An 18432-nucleotide genomic window follows, 5' to 3' on the forward strand; every position below is an offset into this window, starting at 1 on the left:
AGGCTTGAGAAGGTCAAGGGTGGCTCGGGGTGGAGAGAATCCATTCAGGGCACAGGAGAGATTTAGGAACCAGTGGTAGGATTTACGGACAACTGTTTATTGCTGGGAGTTCTGCTGGAAGCTCTTAGTACCCATGACAGCAAGGGCCACCCATCTACAGCAGCTGGGTGCCAAGTGCTGGCTTCCGACCCTGTCAACTTACTGCCTGAGGCTCTGCCCACAGACGTGCTTTCTGGCAAACTGACTAAATCCCAACAAGGAGAAATGATGCTACTGCCCATCATTTCTGCCCCCCACCCAACCCCATGTCTTAGATCATAAAGGAAAATGCCACAAATACCCTTCCATGATCAAAGCTGCCCAGGTCCCTCCCTTGTGCCCGAGGAGCCAGGCTTGCCCCAGGCTCTGCAGTGAGCCGGAAACCGGGCATCGTGGAGGCACCAGCCCTCCATGCTCATGTCCCGTGACCTCCCCCAGGGGCCCCGCCCCAGCACTGTGCTCCGCCCACACAGCAGGATGATGGAGGCAGCCACCTGTGCCCCCGGGGGGGCCTCTGGGTTTCCAATCTGAGCTGTAGTTGGCCCTGCTGGACACAGCGGAGCCCCAGCAGCATGGCCCTCACAGACTCTTCTGGAAGAGCCGGTGCAGATTCTGGGCCAGGACGTCTGTCTCCTCATAGCCCTCACAGCTTTGCTGCCAGCTCTCTGGCACCTGTTCCATCCCATAATAGGCCCCGGCGATGGCTCCAGCCATGGTGGCAATGGTGTCTGTGTCCCCCCCCAGGGAGATGGAGTAGATAAGAGTCCTCTGGAGACTGTTGAAGGCAGAGGGAATCTCGGGGTCAGGCTCCATGCAGCGCAGGAAGCAGTAGATGGCAGTGGGCACAGATTCGAAGGCAGCAATGCCATTCCCTGTAGGGAAGCCAACGTATGGGGACATGACACTCACCCACTCTCTATGTCCCTAAGCTTCTTCTGGCCATTCACTCCAAGCCAATAATCTCAGCTTCAAGCTGGGCCATGATTCAGACCACGGGCTCCAGAATTAGACTACCCAGGCTCAAATCCTGGCTCTCCTCCACTGCTAGCCCTGGGATCAGGAAAGTTCCCTAATGGCGAAGATTCCTGTTTCTGGGATTCAACACCTCGGGCAGAGAACGACTGAAGTCAGAGACTTGCACAGGGATGGTGCGGGGGTGAAGCAGGCCACAGGTGGAGTGTTCTGCACGGTGCCCAGAACACAGGACAAGTGCCCTGTAAAGCAACGGTTATCAACACCAACCATCCAAACCAGTAGCCACCTGCCATTTCTGGGGACATTTCTCTGTAAGGCTGAAGGTGCTGCAGCCCTAGAGGAGCACCAGAGCAAGAAGCTGTTGTGCTTAAAGCCCTGCACAAGGCCTGCACAGAGCTGGCAGCCCCAGGCAAAAACAGGAGAGTGGGCATGCCTCCAGGGTCCTGTCCTGCCCCACGCCCAGGCCCAGCTGTGAGGACGACAAGTGACGGGGGCGGGGCATCTACCAACCTAGCTCAGAAACCACCTCCTCTCTGGTCACGGAGTCTTGCTCTAGAAGGGCTCCAATCTTCTTCAGTCGGCTGGAGTAGGGACGCTCCTCCATGCCCAACCTGTGGGTCAGGGGTGGGATGTCAGGGAGGCTGAAGCCTGCAGTGTGGAGATGGAAGGCAGGGGAAGGGGTGTGGGAGGGTGAGGTGGGATATGATCAGGCTGACACTCTGAGAAGTGGGAGAGGGCTAGGTGTGAGCTGCCTTTTTTATTCCCTGGGACCTTAAGAGCCTGGAAGCAGAGTCAAGGCAAAGGGGCTCTTCCCACCGCTCCTAAGAGTCTGCAATTAAAGAAGGGAGGTTTCAGGGGCGCCTTGGTGGCTCAGCTGGTTAAGCATCCAATTCTTTTTTTTTAATGTTTATTTAGAAAAATTGAGAGGGAAGAGGTGGTGGAGGGGCAGAGAGAGAGGGAGACAGGGATCGAAGTGGACTCTGTGCTAACAGCAGTGAGCCCAATGTGGGCCTCAAACTCATGAACCTTGAGATCATGACCTGAGGTGAAGGGGGATGCTTAACCGAATGAACCACCCAGGCGCCCCTCTTTTTTTTTTTTTAATATGTGAGGATTTAGAAAAAATATTTATTTATTTTGAGAGAGAGAGTGCACGCATGAGTGAGTGAGAGAGCATGAGCAGGGGAGGCACAGAGAGAGGAGAAAGAGAATCCCAAGGAGGCCCAACGATATCAGCACCGAGCCCAATGTGGGGCTCGATCTCACAAACCATGAGATCATGACCTAAGCCGAAATCAAGAGCTGGATGTTTAACTGACTGAGCCACCCAGGCGCCCCAGCATCTGACTCTTGATTTTGGCTCAGGTCATGATTTCACGATTCATGAGATCAAGCCCTATGTCAGGCTCTGTGCTGACAGCTCAGCACCTGCTTGGGATTCTCTCTCTCCCCCTCTCTCCTGCTCGCACACACGAGTGTGAACTCTCTCTCTCTCAAAATAAATAAATGAACTTAAAACCGTGGCCATGCCACAGGATGCTGCCATGCACCCACACCCATAAACAGCCTTCCAGCCTGCCTCCACCCCACATACTCACTCCCTGGCATCTGAGACAGACTGGGTGTCACTCTCCAGCTCTTCCATGTGGCCCAGGAGTTGTTGGAGGAAGTGCTCCCTGGATGACTCCCCCCGCAAAGCCAGGTGCACGGCCAGGGCCTGCAGGATGGCGCCATTGTAGCCCAGGGAGGAGGCGTGTGTCAGCTGGGCTGAGAGCCGGGCAAACTAGGGCAGAGGCAGCGGAGGCAAAAGACTTGCTGTCACAGAACCCGACCTGCAGAGAAGGGGGGTGGGGAGCCCCGCAGCCAGCCCGCCTGGATTACCTTCTGCACGTCCTGGACTCTGCTGTAGGCCAGCGAGATGCCGGCCACCCGCATGGCACCCCCGTTGCCGTAGGAGCCTTTCCCGTTAAACTGGGCCCGGGCAGGCTCGAAGACGTCACGGCACTTGGGGCTCAGGAGCTTCTTGAAGACAGTGACTACTCCAGCGCCATAACCCCGGTCAGGGTCTTTCTTGTACTCCTGAGCAAATCTAGGGGACAGGATGGAGACAGGATTAGGGTTGAAACGATGCCTGTCAGGGGTGGGAGAGAACTCCGGCTGCTGGGAAAAGAGGATGCATTAGGGACTTCAGGCACCTGTCCCAGCAGGGCTGGCACCTCTGGCTTGGGAAGCCACGGCAGCATTACAGCGTCCTACTGAGGGCAGCGGGGTGTCCCAGCATGCCCCAACACCATCCCTCTGGTCAAGCAGCGCAGTTATTCTGCCCACCTGCTTTGCCTCACCCTGGGTTCATCCCCCTCACCTGTGAGCCATGTCCACCTCGTCGAAGGCCTCCTTGGCCAGCAGGGACTGCACCAGGGCCCTGGCCATGGCCGTGTCATCTGTGTAGTACAGTGCTTCTGCAGGGACAGGGTGGGGGTGAGACCACACTGCAGGGCTTGAAGGTGGTGGCTTTGGCCTCCTGCCCACCCCTCTCCCCCTTTTTAAGGTAAGCTCTACATCCAATGTGGGGCTTAAAGATCAAGAGCTGCACTGATTGAACCAAGCACCCCTGGTCTCCCACTTTTGCCAGTTCTAGAATGCCTGAAGTCAGTCTCTCACTCCGGCCCAGTTTCCCAGGCTGCAGGTTCTGGGATTTTCAGCAATTCCTTATTCTGAGTCCGTTATGACCTGCTGACTTCCCAAGGAAAATCTGCTCCCTTCCGCCCCCTGACCAGCTCTCCTGCACCACCCCCACCCTCCAACCCAGCCTATATGTGCAGCCAGAAAATTCTTCCTCAAAGAAGACTATCACTTTCCTCAACTCACTCTCCTGCTCAAAATGGCTGTCTGTTGCTTTCAGGATTAGGCCAAATTCACTGCCTTGGCATCCCTTCCCCGTAGCCCCCTTCCCTCCGCGTCTCTCTTACATCCCACTGCTCCCCTCCACAGCCTCAGAGCCAACCCTGGGGCCTGGGCCGACCCTCCCTCCCCCCCGTCCTCCTCCTCCTCCTCGGTGCTGGGAGCACTGCTCTGGCACACCTGACTTGGCAACACTGGTTATATGAAGTCGTCCCAAGCAGGCTGTGAGCCAGCAAGGGACTGGGACGTGGTTGTACTGCAGGAAGAGAGGGCTACAGAGAAGGAAGCACACTCCCTCGTGAGCCCTCATCCCCACTCCTGTGTATGGCAACCCCCCCCTTCACTTTTTCTTCTTCACTCTCTAGGAAGAGGCATCAACAGGCCTCTTCCCCACAGCCACACCCTTGACCAAGTGAGTCTCTGTTCCTGTCCACCCAGCCCAGCCCCTCAGGGGACTTGTTCTTCCTCTTCTCTCCTGTCCCCTCAACCCCTCCCTATGTGACGGAGCAACACCCATTCTCCCTTTGTGTTTCCTGTGCCCTGCCTTCCCCAGGGACCCACTTCATTACCATCCTCAGCCCGTGTGATTAGGGCTTAAGGTTCAGCCCACCAGTAGCCTCCTCAAATAGCATCCCCTATGCCTTTGTTCAGGGATGGACAGATGGCCAAGCCAGGCTGGGGAGACACAATCTGGGACTTCTGCTGGGGCTGCTGCATACTCTTCCTCTGCCTCTAGAGCGAGGGAAGCCAACCTGGAATAACATGGATCTTGGATCTGACCGAGAGGAGCTGGGTCTTGAGGACGTGACTTGAGCCCCTGGATTTCAGCTCTGCACAAAGCCAGACCTACCTCTGGACTTCTCAGCTATGTCACCCAATAAATTCTCTTTTTGCTTAGGTCATTCTGAGTTTTCTGCTACTTGCACCCAAAAGGTCCTGGAACACCTGCCAACCTAAAATGTTTTTCCCTTCATCTTAACATCAAACTGAAGATGAAATTAGAAACCATCCCTCCATCTTATCTTTGCCTCAACCAAGGCTCCTGGCTCTGTCTCCCATCATTCCAAACCATACTCTATTTCCTCCTTCTACTTCTTCCTAAACCCACTGAAATCTAACTTCCAGGTTTCAATGTTCTACTGAAAATGCCTTTAAAAAATGTTTATTTTTTATTTTTCAGAGAGAGAGAGAGAGAGAGAATAAGCAGGGGAGGGGCAGAGAGAGAGAGAGAGAGGCAGACACAGAATCCAAAGCAGGCTCCAGGCTCTGAGCTGCCAGCACAGAGCCTGATGCCGGTGGCTCGAACACACAAACCCCAAAGTCAGACGCTTAACCGACTGAGCCACTCAGGCTCCCCTTGTACTGAAAATGCTTTTCGGAACCAGACTTCGTTCTACTGAACCTCTCTGTAGCATGACACCACTAAGGAGTGTCCCCATCTTGCAATTCTCTGGGGTACTGCCGACACCCATGCCCTTCCCCTTCAACTCCTATCAAACCATTTCCCTCCCTAGTTCCGTTTGCTCCTTCAGGGTTCCGAGTATGACCCCTTTTGCTTACTATTCTACATGCTCTCCAAGAATCATCCTCCCCTTGACCTCAGACCTGACACTGGTCAGAGGCCTGAGGCAGGCCCCAGGTGCACAAGGAGAGCAGTGGAGGGGAGACAGGGTTGATACACGTGGCACAGCACCGACGAAGCTGGGCTACAGCGAACTGGGGTGAGAGGAGCTGAGTGCAGAAAGCAAGGCCAAAGCGGGTAGAAGGTGACGCTGGAGAGTCAAGCGAGGGCCGGACAGGCAGGACAGGCTAAGGAATCTGGTTCTATTCTGAGGGTAAGGGAAGATCACTGCTGAGCTTCCGGTGCTCCCTGATGTGTGGAGAATGTGATTCGGGAGAACTGGGTAGAACAGGCAAAATCGGCAGCGGTGTATACACTGGACCAGGCGCAATGCAGGAGAATGACACCCGGGTTTTCGGCTTGCGAGGCTGAAAGAACGGTGTTGCCAGGCCGCGAGCTGGGGCGAGACGTGCGAAGCTGGGCCTCGAATGCCAACGTGCTGAGTCCGAGCCGCCTGTGGCTCGTCCAGACCCGGCCCCTGCAGCCCCGGGCGGCCTTATCTCCGATGCCTGTCCCTCCCGCCCCGAGGCCCCCGCCGAACTCGGGCCTCCGCGGCCTCACGTGCACCCGGCCCCGCCCACCTGTCCGCGCGCTCCCCTGCGAGCCCGGGTCCGGCTCCAGGCTCTGGACGTGACGGAGGACTGACGTCAGGGTGACGGTGTCGTGCGCCTCGTAGACAGAGCCCACGCAGTCCCCGAGCAGCGCGCCGGCCAGGCAGCCTCGGAAGCGAGAGAGGGAGCGGGCCGCCCCAGCCCCTGCGCAGCCCGCCGCCGTCATCGCCGCCGCCACCGCCATCCACGCGGGACAGTCGCCACTTCCGGTACTACCGGCGCGCCCCAGGGCAACGCTTCCCGCCAGCCCCACAGCGCCACCCAGCGGCCCGGAGCCTCGGCGCCTCTCCGCGCCCACAGTGCCGCCCAGCGGCCCGGAGACGCAAATGCGGGGGTAGGCATCACTGGTTTAGGCCTGGCTTCGGTGTTCAGCCCCATTCTCCTGTAAATGTCACAGATGGGCGGGCTGGCCACTAAAGGGTCGCTGAGAGGAGGGCCCTGAGCCAGAGCAGCGGACCATGGCAGCCCTTCAGGCCACTATCTCCATCCCCCTGCTCCCGTGACCTGCTTTTAGGAAGCCTCGCTCTGGGCCCCAGCAATCCCAGCCCTCCCCTGGGCTGTCCCAGCTCTTGGCTCCCTTAGGCCTGTCCTATCCCCACCCCCCACCGCTCCCCACTCTGGGCTCTCCTAGGCATCAGGAGGGGAGGCAAGGGTCCAGCTGGAGCAAAGATGGTGAGCGGTCACACCGCTAGAGCCCAGGGGATGCTGGCCTAGTCCAGAGATGGCTTCCCTGAGGAGGGAGGGGGGAAGGAAATGAGAGGGAGAACAAGGAGCTTGCAGGGATGACGTTCCTCAGCTTTGCTCTTCCACACACAGGACGGCCAGGAGGCTTCTCGCTCCCTGCTGGCCACGTGCAGTAGCACCAGAAAACCATCTGGACTGAGAACCACATTTATTAGATTCATTCTCTCCATCCCTCCCCCAACCTTCTATCTCCCATCTGACCTTCCCTTCATCCCTCAGCCCCCCAACACTAGACCAGCTCCAGCTGGCAGCTTTTGAGTGGACTCAGGGTGCGGTTTGTGGTCCGGCTGAAGGTGTCCACCTCAGGCACAAACTTCTCAGCAGGCACAGTCAGCTTCCGACGGGTGTCCATGCACTTGGTGTCCAATAGCATGGAGTTGGCTTTGCAGGCGATGTCAGCCTGCAGCCTGGCCAGGTGCTTGTAGAGAGCATCCAGTGCATCTCTAGGGAGGACGCATGATCAACCCATCACCCCTGTGTGACGCTGGGAGCTTGGGGCAAAGCTCTCTGGCCTTCAGTCAGGAAGACATCGAGGAAGCCAGAAGGCAGCAAAGGCCCCGTGGGTTGGAGGGGTCTCCCTTCCCTGCTGCCCACTCCCCAAACTTACTGTGCTTGTGCCAGCTTCTGCTTCAGGGCAGTGATGGTTGCCTCTAATTGGTGAACCTCGTCGGTGAGGCCGTACTGTGCCTAGGGGTGGGGGAGTGGGTTGGGAGGCCCAGGTCAGTGTACTCTCCTTGAGTTTGGGTGCTGCCCTCCACCAGCACCCCTGCTCTGCCAGGCACATGCGCTGGGGCAGGGGGTCCTGAGGAAGTCTTAGCAGGGGAGCCCGCGCACCTGGTCCCGGCAGAGCTCCACACTGGGCCGGTAAGTTCTGGACTCCAGTCGGGTATGGCATAGCTTCAGGTTCTGCAACTTCCTGCGCAGATCCTCCTCCAGGTGCCGGATGTCCTCCTGCAGCTCGGTGATCTCTTCCAAGGTCTGCAGAGACAGGATGACTGGTCTCCACCCACTGAACCCACCGTGGTGCACCTCGCCCAGGGCTTCCTGTGGGCTCTCATCCCACAGCAGGACATCCAGCCCCAGGGTTTCAGAGGAGGCTCACATTCTTCTCCTGCCACCGGAGCTCACTGTACACTCTCTCCATCTCCCTCAGTCGCTTCCTGAAGGCAAATTCTGTTGCGACCCTCTGGGCTTCAAGTTCGTTGTTGGTCTAAAGGACAGAGAGGCAGGTCACAGGGAGGGTGTAAGCTCATGGCCATTGAGGAAATTGCTCAGGTGAGGGGATGGCATGCCACTTGGCCAACAGGGAACAGCTGGGCCACCAACTAGCCATGGGAGAGCAGGGTGTAGGGAGTGGCAGGTCACCTCGGCAATAGTTAGGGCGATGGCCTCCCTCAGCTCTACCGCTCCTTTCATCTCAGCCTCTGCCCGGTCTTTGTTGAACTGGCTGAAGTCATCCCACTGCTGGAGGGTGGAGGAGCTGCGGGTGGTAGGAGACACTGGGGTCATAAGAGTATGGCCTGTGAGGTGGGGAGGAGAAACTGGGTGAAACACTTCTTACCCATTGGGGACACGTGTGGGATTAACCTTCAGAGAGATGTTGGGGGACTTGAGGTTGAGAGACAGGCAGGTTCTGTCAATGTCCAATGTCTCCATTTTGTCCCTATGGTCAGAGTTCAGCTGCTGTCGGACTTCCTGCAGGAGGCTGGGGAAGGGCCAGATTCCATCAGGAACCGTCCCCCCAAGGTCCCAGGACATAGCCCCCATCATACTGAAGGGACATGAGGGCTGGGCCAGCAGGGCTGACAGTGCAGACCAAGGCCAGCACAGCTCCGGGAGGTCCCTACGGACAAAACAGTGACAGCCACATGCTTGCGCACACTCACAGGGGCACGTGTGTAGCTACAGCCACGGAGGTGCACACACACACACGCTCACAAGAAGGTCCTTGGGGGTGGTAAATAGGCTTCCTCTCTCATGCTTCCCATCTGTTGGTGACGGCGGCCTAAAGCAGAGTCGTGGGAAGCATTCTGAGACCGTGTCCAGGTGGTGGGAGAAGCGCTAAAACCAGCGAGTGGCTTCTGCCAGGGGCACAGCAGGGGCAGGAGGCAGCCTGAGAGCCAGCTGCTCATTAGCCGCGATACACGTTTCACACGCAATACACACAGCCTTCAAGTGCAGGTGAACGTGGGAATGATACAGCGCCCTCACCAGAGCTTCTCGAAGGCCTGGCTAATCTTTTGTTGCAAAGCCTTCTTGGTGGCATCAATGACCTCCACCTCTTTGTGCAGCTCTTCCTCCACAGGATCCTTCACCACATCAATGTCGCGCCGACTCTCCCGCAGGGTCAGGCACTCGATGGCCACATCCAGAGGCAGGTTCTTGGCCTGCAGGTTTTGCTCTGTTGACTCTTTCATCTAGAAGGGGGAGGGCACAGGATGCTAGTGGGCCTTTCAGGGCAAAGCAGCTCTCATCCCCACTTTAGCAGAGGGGCCAGTGGGTAACTCAGACAGACATGCTGCCCAGTACCCTCATCAAGGGTGCACTTGTGGGGAGGGTGGGGAGGTCCTTGTGGCAGGGTCTCCGGGCACCCTGCCCTGGCTCCCTGCCTGTGTTAGAGCGTCGATCTCAGCATCTAAATCTGTCAGACACTTGTCCAGCATCTCCTTCCAACGGTTGACAGTATCAATCCTCTCGGTCAGTCGAGTCCTATTGTCCTGTTCATCCCAAATGGTCTGGAAGAGACACAGACAGATAAAGAGGGTGTAGGGTTGGGGCTCTCCCTTTGCCCACCCAACTAGGCTCTGGCCTCCAACCTGGTTGTTTGTCTCATTGCGGAGGACGCGGGCCTCCTGGCGGATCTGGTGCGAAGCATCTCGCTGCCGCTCGGCATTGGTGGACAGCAGGTGGTTGTTGGTGTGCCAGTCCGGCAACTGGAATCGGTGACTGGGCTTGACGCTCAGCGCGGCCATGGTGCTAGGCCTGTTCCAATCACCCACCTCTGCTGGAGAGGGAAAAAAAAACGAGGCTGCGGGAGACCGCTCAAGAAATCCTGTTCTGGATCCAAAGAACATGCTTCTGTCCATATGGTGCCAGACTACTTCCTGTGGGAAGCCTACTTGGGGACAGCCCTGCCTCAACTAGCTTTGTGGGAGGCATTCGCCAAGTTTCCTCCCATCCATGCATCCACGGGCATAAACTCCTGGACCCTGCAGGTCCTGGAAATGGTGAAAGGGGACAATGGAATCCGTGTGTGTGTGTGTGTGTGTGTGTGTGTGTGTGTGTGTGTGTGTTGCCAAGTCCTTAGTGAGGCTGGTGGAGGGAGGGTGGTTAGCAGAGAAAATAGCCCTTAATCCAGGTTTCACCCCTGCTTCCAGCAGCCAAGTCTGTGGAACTTTCTTTTCTTCTTTCACGCCAGCTTTGGGCCAGGACCCTGGGCTCTAAGAGGAGAAGCCCTGTTCTCCATGCAAGGAGAGGACGAACTAGTTTTGCAAGGGACACAGGTTGGCACTAGGGGGTTGTGGTGAGGGAGGGTGGCTCCCTCCCCATAAGGTCGTCCCACTTCCTCCCTCCACCTTTTGTGGGAGGAGGAAGGGGGGCTGTGTGAGGGCTCCCATTGGGAGGAACTGGGGTCCGTCTCTGGCCCCGGCTCCCCCCGACCCCGACCCTCCACCCGATGTTCATCCTTGGTTTGAATTAATATCCCGGCGCAGGCGCCGAGAAAGGAGGAGGAGGGGGGGAGAGGGAGGGCGCCCGGCTTAGGGAGAGCCCACCACCCGCCCCGCTCGGCTCGCCCTCTCACCTCCAGCCCGCTGGCTCTTCCGCCTCGCCAAGCGCCTCTGTTCCGCGCCCCCGGTTGCTAGGCACCCGCCCTCCGCGCTCGCCTTACCTCCGCCGGCTGTTTGGTTGGTCTGCGCGGGGCCGCTCCGCGAGGCGGGAGGCTCGACGGGTAGGGCAGTGGGGGCCGCAGGGCTGGGGCGGCCGGCGGGCGTGGGGGCGTGAGGGCCGGATGCCGAGAGGACGGCATCGGATATCCCGTTTACTCCATTTACACGTTAAACATTTATATTTTGATAAAAGTTATGCATCGACATGGTAAATATATATACGTATTTTATAATATATTATATATATATGTATGTATGTATATATATATATATACACACACACACAGTACTTTACATATACACACATAAACACAGTACATTAAAAAAGTAATCTCCAGCTCGGGCTCAATCCCCAACAGGTAGTATCCAGAAATTATATGTTTATTTATTCAACATTACTGACACACATTCCTTCGGTCCTGGATTGCCCAAGAAGTGTCTCCATCTGCCTGACGGCAGAGATGGAATGATGCTTGTATTTGGAGAGGCCGCATCCCCGGGGGCAGGTAACGGGAGTGTTAGAAGCAAAGTTTAAAATCCAGCCATTTTTTTTGTTGTTTTAGGTCTTTTAGTTCCAGGATAGTTAACATACAGTGTTCTATTAGTTTCAGGTGTACAATATAGTGATTCAACAATTCGAGAGGGGTGCCTGGTTGGGTCAGTAGGTTAAGCTCTGACTCTTGATTTCAGCTCAGGCCATGATCTCCCAGTTTGGTCCAGGGTTCGAGTCCTACATCAGGTTCTGCACTGACAGTGCAGAGCCCCTTTGGAATTCTTTCTCCCTCTCTTTGTCCCTCCCCTCCACACTCTCTGTCAATAAAAGCAAAAAATTCTACATATTACAAAAATCCAACCTTTTTTTAAATGTTTATTTTTATTTTTGGGAGAGAGAGGGATCATGTGTGTGTGAGGTGGGGGTGGGCAGAAGGAGACAGGAACAGAAGATCTGAAGCAGGCTCCATGCTGACAGCAGAGAGCCTCATGCAAGGTTTGAATTCACCATAAAACCATGACCTGAGCCAAAGTCTGTGGCTTAATCGACTGAGCCACCCAGGTACCTCCAAAATCAAACCGTTTTTTTAAGAGGAGGAAAAAAATTCAACCATGCCAGTACTGTTCTAGGCCTTGGGAAATGTTGACATTTAATATCGATAACTAATAGGGGAGGTAGGCACTATCCCCGTTTTCACACGCAACTGGAGACTGGCACTGCAAAAGACCGGAGTGGAGGAAACCCCGGTTCACCTTCTCCCTGTGAGAACACTACACTGCCTCTAGTGGTGGCTCTGGAAATCGACAGGGAGGCAAGGATACTCTCCCCCACAGGCTGAATGATCCTAGGAGGTGGGTGCTATTACCATGTTCGTCTTACAGGCGAGAAAACTGAGGCACAGAGAAGTGAGGAACGTGTCTAAGGTCACATAACTTCATGGTAGAGCCTGGATTCAAACCCAGGCAGTCTACTCCAGAGGCCAAGTTCAGGTTTGATGTTTTTATTTTATTTTTGAGAGAGAGACTATGTGTGAGCAGGGGAGGTGCAGAGAGAGAGAAGGGGGGCGGGGCACAGAGGATCCAAAGCAGGCTCCATGCTGACAGCAGCAAGCCTGATCCAGGGCTCAAGGTCAGGTACTGTGAGGTCACGACCTAAGCCAAAGTCAGATGCTCAACCACTGAGCCACGCTCATCTATCAAACCTGAACTGGGGCACCAAGCTCAGGTTTGATAGATGAGGGAAAGAGGTCCCTGAAGAGTCCTTAGTTTTAACACCCCAGTGATTGGTGGGATGGTGTGATCCTCTACAGAGGAAAGAGGGGAGAACCAAGGGAGCTTGGTAGGCCAGGGGAAGATGACTTTGGCTTTTCAGAAGTCTGGGGTGTGGCAGATCCAGGCACTGTCTGGCTGGCAGTTAGAGATGTGAGTCTGGAGTGCTTGAGGAAGACTGAGGCTAGAACATTTCCCAAACTTTCTGACCGTGGAATGTATTTTCCCCCCACCGAATATTTTCTTTTCTTTTCTTTTCTTTTTCCTTAAGGCAGAATATTTTCTAAGCTCTAATATATGTCTCACAAACTAGGTATTGGACGAATTAATTACTGGAAGAAATTAAGAAATTTTAGTTTATGTTTTGAAACATTTTATAATGGAAAGAAGTAAACATATATGGCAGAATGGTGGTGGCTTTGGCATGTATCTCTAACTATGGTGGTGGCCTTGGTATTCATGACTCATGAGGTTCCTGCACATCCTGGCCAAAGGAAGAAGATATTAGCAGAGAAGGCCAGGCAGCTGATGGATTGGACCAAGAAAAATGGAGTGATAAGAATGAGTGATGCCATGTTCTATCACTTTGTACTAGAAACACCAAGAAACCACTCTGTTATTGTGATGTTTACCTCTCTGCAGTTTAGATCATGTTTAATAATCAAAAGCGCTGACGAATTTCAGACCTTGGCACATTCCTGGCAGCACTCCAGTGCATTCAACAGTAAGGCATTTTTTTGGCGAAGATGGATTCTGATGAAAGCCCTGAGGCCTTCTGGATGCTTCAGCTGATGTCAGCTCTAAGTGTCCACTTTTCTGCTAAGAGAAAACTTATGTCAGAAGACATTTACCATTTGGAGGGAAGGGGTATCCTAGCTGAGCAAATGGCTGCCTGGGTTGGTGAAAGAACTAAGAAAGGCCAACATCGGGATCAGGCAGCCCACAAATTATCACGACCCCTCCAAGCAGGGGATATTTTTGGCTCTTTTAGGGGGACTTGTGGATTTTTTTGAAATGAGATAGGAAATTTATTTTAAACAAAACCTTGTGGGCAGCTTTATGCTCTGTGTTTTGTGATCATGATGGTATCTGGTCTCAGGTGGACATATATGAATAGAGCCCCGTTTGCTCAAAGGTATCCTCGTACAGGTTTTATACATTATATCCCTGCAGTGGGTTACTCTCAGTTTACGGCAGAAATATGCATCATTTCCCTATTTAATATGTGCATTCCCCTGGGAATGAAGCTCTTAGATAAAGCAGCCACATCCTGTATGAATATTAGAAAGAGGAGGCATATGAGCCTGACTGGCACATGTCTGGCTGTGGTGTTCCTCAGTTGGCTCTTCCTTCTCTTCAGAGTTAAAGAACCTAAGTATCCGTTCAGCATTCTCGTGAGTTTTAAAGGATGCTAGAGATATAGACAATGAAGGAAGACGTTTTTTAAAATGTGAAAAAAGGCATGAAATAGAAGACTGTTACCTTGTCACTTTTTTTAAAAAGTGCTTGAGATTTAGCTACAGGAGACATGAAGTGCCTTGGCAACAACACACCATTTTCTCTTAAAATCCGTGAAGTACTGTAATATGTATCTTCTCTGTACTCAATTTTCTCCTTCCAGTAAATATCAGAGATTACCTAATTTAGTGAATTCCAGTGATTCAAATCCTCAGAGAGCACAACTTCTATCGAATCAGAACAGCGTGCAAAAGTACTCTAACTGGGGTGCCTGGGTGGCTCAGTTGCTTAAGCATCCAACTTGGCTCAGGTCATGATTTTGAGCCCCTCATCTGGCTCTCTGCTGTCAGCACAGAATCTGCTTTGGATCCTCTGGCCCCATCTTTTTTGCCCACCCCCTGCCCCCACCGCTACTCTTGCAAGCACGCACGCTCTCTCAAAAATAAATAAATATTAAATAAAAGAATGGTCAGCAGAGCTTTGTAAAAAATGTTAACTTACTTGAGAGAGAGCATGAGTGGGTGAGGGTCAGAGAGAGAGAGAGAGAGAGACAGAGAGAGACAGAGAATTCTAAGCAGGCTCTGTGCTGTCAGCATAGAGCCTGCCATGGAGCTTGATCTCACAAACTGTGAGATCATGAGCTGAGCCGAAATCAAGAGTTGGACTCAACCGACTGAGCCACCCAGTGGCCCTGGCTGATCTTATCCTGAAAAATAGTATCTCGGGGCACCTGGGTGGCTCAGTCAGTTAAGCATCTGATTTCTGGTTTCAGCTCAGGTCATGATCTCACAGTTTGTGGGATCAAGCCCCACATCATGCTCTGTGCTGTCAGCTTGGGGTTCTCTCTCTCTTTGCCCCTCTCCTGCTCATGCTCTCTCAAAATAAATACATAAACTTAACAAAAAATCTTGATAAGGTACCCCTACATCTAGCTACTGAAGGTAATGATATTGCCTCTCCTGGAGGTATAGCCTGCACAGCCAACTTTGTGTGTTGTCTCCCAAAGCCTAAGTGTCCTTCCGTGGCGTGTCCTTCCGTTACCTAGAGGCGAACACGGTATGACTTCGTGCCCTTGCCCAAACTATTCCTACCAAGGTATGAGCCATTCCCTACTATGCTGCTTGATCTCTGAAGACATTATAAACTAACTGAATGCTGGACTACAATTTCTCCATGATCATTAACTTCCTTTTCTCTGGAGAAGATTTCACATACATTATCTTGCCTTATTTTTTCTTTTAAGTGGCTGTATCTCTAACAAAACAGCAGTTCCTATTTTGGTATTGACTTAAAGTTGTTTTCTATTTAATTTAAACCTAGAAAGTAAATGTAAAGACAATTCACAGGATGAGTGATAATTTCATTCATCTTTTCCTGTTTAGTAGCATGCTAAAATATCAGTTATTTCCAATATGCAGAAAACCAAACTGAACATCTTAAAAGCTGTTGTTTCAGCCTTTCTTCCCCTCTTAAGAAGAAAAAGCAAAGAATAAATTTGAAGACCTTTTTTTTTTCATCTTCTTTGCTGTCATATGTGAAGTAATCAAAGTGAAGTCCTGAGCAGCTTACCAACATGCTGGCAGATGATAGCAGACTGAAGGTGAAGTTTACTAGTGAATTAAACTTTGGCATTCCCTCTGGAAATCCCTGTTTTAGAATGTGACAACTGTGGTCGTGAGAATGTTTTTCAAGCACCAACAACTTGGTGTTACATTAGAAGAGTTTTGCTTTAAATTGGGATTGGGTCTGGCTATGTACAGTTAAGTAACCCTCCTCCAAGGTCTGGTGGAAGATCTTGAGGTTTCATATAAGTTATTTGCCATCAGAATTGGGTATCATTGTCCCAGAGGAAATTATTTTATTTATTTTAATGTAAGCTCTATGGCCAACATGGGGCTTGAATCAGGAGTCACATGCTCTAACAACTGAGCCAGCCAGGGGCCCCCTACCTTTTTTAAAAATTTTAAACACGGAGTGGGTGGAAAGAGGTGACCTCTTTCACCTTAAGTATTTCTATGCTTGTACATTAATTACTTACTCCAGAGGGATCTGTTTGACTCTGGCCTTTTATCCAGTTTGCTTTTCTGCTGGTCTGCCACTTGTCTTGAGACCCTCAGGGCAGAGACTTAAGGAAGGTTAATAGTTCCACATAGCACATTAGTCAAAAATGACTACTGCTTCACTATAGAGCTGATGCTGATTTGCCTCAGAGGTTGAAACAGTTTTTTTTTTTTCCTCCACTTGATTTTCTCTTCTTATCCTCAGAGCCCACTCTTCATGCATAAGAAAGAAAAATCTCTCAGTTAAAATGAATGGAAAGTAGTTTACCATATTTAAAGTACAATGTTATACTTTTGTGCAGGTTTTCTTTTATTTTTTATTTGAGAGAGAGAGAGAGAGAGAGAGAGAGAGAGAGAGAGAGAGAGAGAGAGAAAATAAGCGCTAGTGGGGGAGAGGGACAGAGAAGAGAGAATCCCAAGCAGGTTCCACACTCAGTGTAGAGCCCAGCGTGGCATCTACTTCCACGACCCTGGGGTCGTGACCTGAGAAATTAAGAGTTGGACGCTCAACTGAGCCACCCAGGCACCCCCAGATTTTCAAATTAGTGTCTAAAGGGCCTTAATGTAAACAATAGTCATACTTTTTTTTAATTAAAGGGTTAGATAGCACCTCTTATTAGATTTTTAAAAATACAATTCAGAAGGATACCACAGATGGCCAACTTTCATAATATAAGATCTTTATGAAAGTACAAAAATAAATTAGAAAAATTAAAGTCACAAAACAAAATATATAAATATGGTTAAACAACCTTGTTGGGAGCCTGGCTGGCTTGGTCAGTGGAGCATGTGATTCTTGATCTCGGGGTTGTGAGTTCAAGCTCTGTGTTGGGTACAGAGATTACTTAAAAATAAGAAAAATCTTTAAAAAAATTAACAACTTTAATGTTACATTTGTATAAAGTACAAAGGACATTTAGAATGATGCCTGAATGGTACAGCGTCAAAACTATTCCTATGGTCCCAACCAAACCTCCAAAAAACAAAACCAAAAAACTACTGCTATGTTGTTTTCAGTCTTGGTGTTTGCAAGATAATGTGCAAATTTCATTTAGCAAGATATGTTATAGTAAAGAGTAATACTGTACATTTAGCAGTTTCAAATACTTTTGGGCTACTTCTAAATGACTTAGCAAAAAAGTCTGTTACATTTTGTTTTAGCTGAGAATCAGATGTCATATTAAAGCCTCTAATATGTTTGTTTTGTTTATAATTATAGACACATTTTGAACTCAAGCATTATTCTTGGAGGAAGACCTTTTAATAGACACCAGTATGAGAAAAGGGCTGCTGGGTAAAGGTGTTGCAGTGATCTCTGTGGACCGTGGACACTGTAGATGTAACAAAAATGATGGAAGATAGGAAAACAATCATTTTCCTCCTACAGGTAAGACTAAAGGTTTCAGTCCCCCCTTATGATAAAAACATCTTATCAAATATTGTAAAAATGTTAATGCCCTTTCCTGGCATTAACAAATTAACCTAATTAATTTTCTAGAAGCATCTCCAAGGTATGCAAGTCTCAGCAACCATGAAGAATCTGTCAAGTGATCGGACAACAGAAACACGGAGACCATAAGAACTTAGAGTTCAAAAGGCATGGCCCCCTCCAAAAAATCAAAACCACCTTGGAATTTTACCTTGGTCTGCCACCTCGTTTCCGCCCATGCTTAAGTGTACTGCTCTGAGCACCCCTTTTCTTGAAGAAAGTTCAGGCAGCTGAGCTCTAACACAATCGGTGAGCTGTCCTGTCCAGTTCATGTCTCCCTAAGCAATCAGAGCAGTAGGCTGGCCGAGGTGTGCCTCAAGAATATGCTGCTTTTCCACACTTCACCTGTGCTACATTACAGCCTCTGTGATTTTTCAGAACATGGTCTCAGTGTCATTGCTACACGTATTTCTGCTTAGCTGTATGCCTTTGGGTATAACTACTGATTTTTGAAAATATTTTCCTATACCAGTGTAGTTACTGGGCAAAAATTGACAGTAGAGTGATTCTCTTCAACTGTCAAACTTATCAACTGACACATACAGTGTCACTTATTAGCATTTGTTAGTAAGTTAGCTAGTTTTAGTGTTGGTAACAAGATCCTTTAAGAACACACTGTACTGTTAGGGTTGTAAGAGTCTGGGGATGGGGAATACATAAGAGCAAGAAGGGATGTTCTGGAAAGCATAAACTGGTTTAGTGGAGATTATGATTCCTTCCTCTCTCCCTCCCTTTTTTTTTTTTTTTTAGTTCTATGCCCAACATGGGGCTCAAACTCATGACCCCAAGATCAAGAATCCCACACTCCAACAACTAAGTCAGTCAGGTGCCCCAAGTTTTCATATTTAAGCCTGACTGTTCCAAAGTAGGGAGAGCCCCATGGAAG

The 18432-nt window shown here is 51.2% G+C and overlaps 2 protein-coding genes and 1 long non-coding RNA gene across 9 annotated transcripts; 1 reads left to right on the forward strand and 2 right to left on the reverse strand.

Moving 5' to 3' along the window:
- Positions 1 to 76: 76 nt before the first annotated feature.
- ADPRHL2 (ADP-ribosylhydrolase like 2) lies at positions 77 to 6362 on the reverse strand. Its single transcript, XM_029946632.1, has 6 exons — positions 6118 to 6362; positions 3377 to 3473; positions 2896 to 3103; positions 2613 to 2797; positions 1525 to 1625; positions 77 to 911 (listed from the first exon to the last, which is right to left on the reverse strand). Exons 1-6 carry the CDS (start codon positions 6329 to 6331, stop codon positions 619 to 621), a joined length of 1098 nt encoding a protein of 365 aa, XP_029802492.1. The 5' UTR covers positions 6332 to 6362; the 3' UTR covers positions 77 to 618.
- Positions 6339 to 17926, forward strand: LOC115298187. Of its 6 annotated transcripts, XR_003911644.1 has the most exons (6): positions 10899 to 10986; positions 12153 to 12260; positions 15004 to 15092; positions 15538 to 15597; positions 17277 to 17444; positions 17556 to 17926. It is a non-coding gene; the product is annotated as an uncharacterized LOC115298187 (long non-coding RNA). The 6 variants fall into 6 exon arrangements; XR_003911642.1 differs by lacking the exons at positions 10899 to 10986; positions 15004 to 15092 and adding an exon at positions 10801 to 10840; XR_003911641.1 differs by lacking the exon at positions 15004 to 15092.
- TEKT2 (tektin 2) lies at positions 7023 to 10786 on the reverse strand. 2 transcript variants are annotated; one of them, XM_029946630.1, is made up of 10 exons: positions 10694 to 10786; positions 9708 to 9892; positions 9501 to 9626; positions 9103 to 9308; positions 8453 to 8596; positions 8257 to 8371; positions 7994 to 8101; positions 7726 to 7869; positions 7499 to 7578; positions 7023 to 7334 (listed from the first exon to the last, which is right to left on the reverse strand). In XM_029946630.1, the coding sequence occupies exons 2-10, from the start codon at positions 9861 to 9863 to the stop codon at positions 7121 to 7123; spliced, it is 1293 nt and encodes a 430-aa protein (XP_029802490.1). In that variant the 5' UTR covers positions 9864 to 9892; positions 10694 to 10786; the 3' UTR covers positions 7023 to 7120. The 2 variants fall into 2 exon arrangements, with proteins under 2 accessions (XP_029802490.1, XP_029802491.1); XM_029946631.1 differs by having other exon boundaries at positions 9708 to 9895; positions 10694 to 10751.
- Positions 17927 to 18432: the final 506 nt, after the last annotated feature.

This window comes from Suricata suricatta, chromosome 8, assembly GCF_006229205.1.
Source record: "Suricata suricatta isolate VVHF042 chromosome 8, meerkat_22Aug2017_6uvM2_HiC, whole genome shotgun sequence".
In the NCBI taxonomy this organism is placed as follows: domain Eukaryota; kingdom Metazoa; phylum Chordata; class Mammalia; order Carnivora; family Herpestidae; genus Suricata; species Suricata suricatta.

Bases quoted from the DNA above. Each gene is read 5' to 3' on its own strand.
- TEKT2 (XM_029946630.1), bottom strand. From the start codon at position 9,863: ATGGCCGCGCTGAGCGTCAAGCCCAGTCACCGATTCCAGTTGCCGGAC. The intron at 8,102-8,256 runs GTGACCTGCCAC...TCTGTCCTTTAG, and splicing joins TCGCCCTAACTATTGCCGAG to ACCAACAACGAACTTGAAGC. The intron at 7,870-7,993 runs GTGAGCCTCCTC...CTGTCTCTGCAG, and splicing joins TCCGGTGGCAGGAGAAGAAT to ACCTTGGAAGAGATCACCGA.
- ADPRHL2 (XM_029946632.1), bottom strand. From the start codon at position 6,331: ATGGCGGTGGCGGCGGCGATGACGGCGGCGGGCTGCGCAGGGGCTGGG. The intron at 3,104-3,376 runs GTGAGGGGGATG...CCTGTCCCCTAG, and splicing joins GAGGTGGACATGGCTCACAG to ATTTGCTCAGGAGTACAAGA. The intron at 1,626-2,612 runs GTGAGTATGTGG...CCTGACCCACAG, and splicing joins TCTGTCTCAGATGCCAGGGA to GTTGGGCATGGAGGAGCGTC.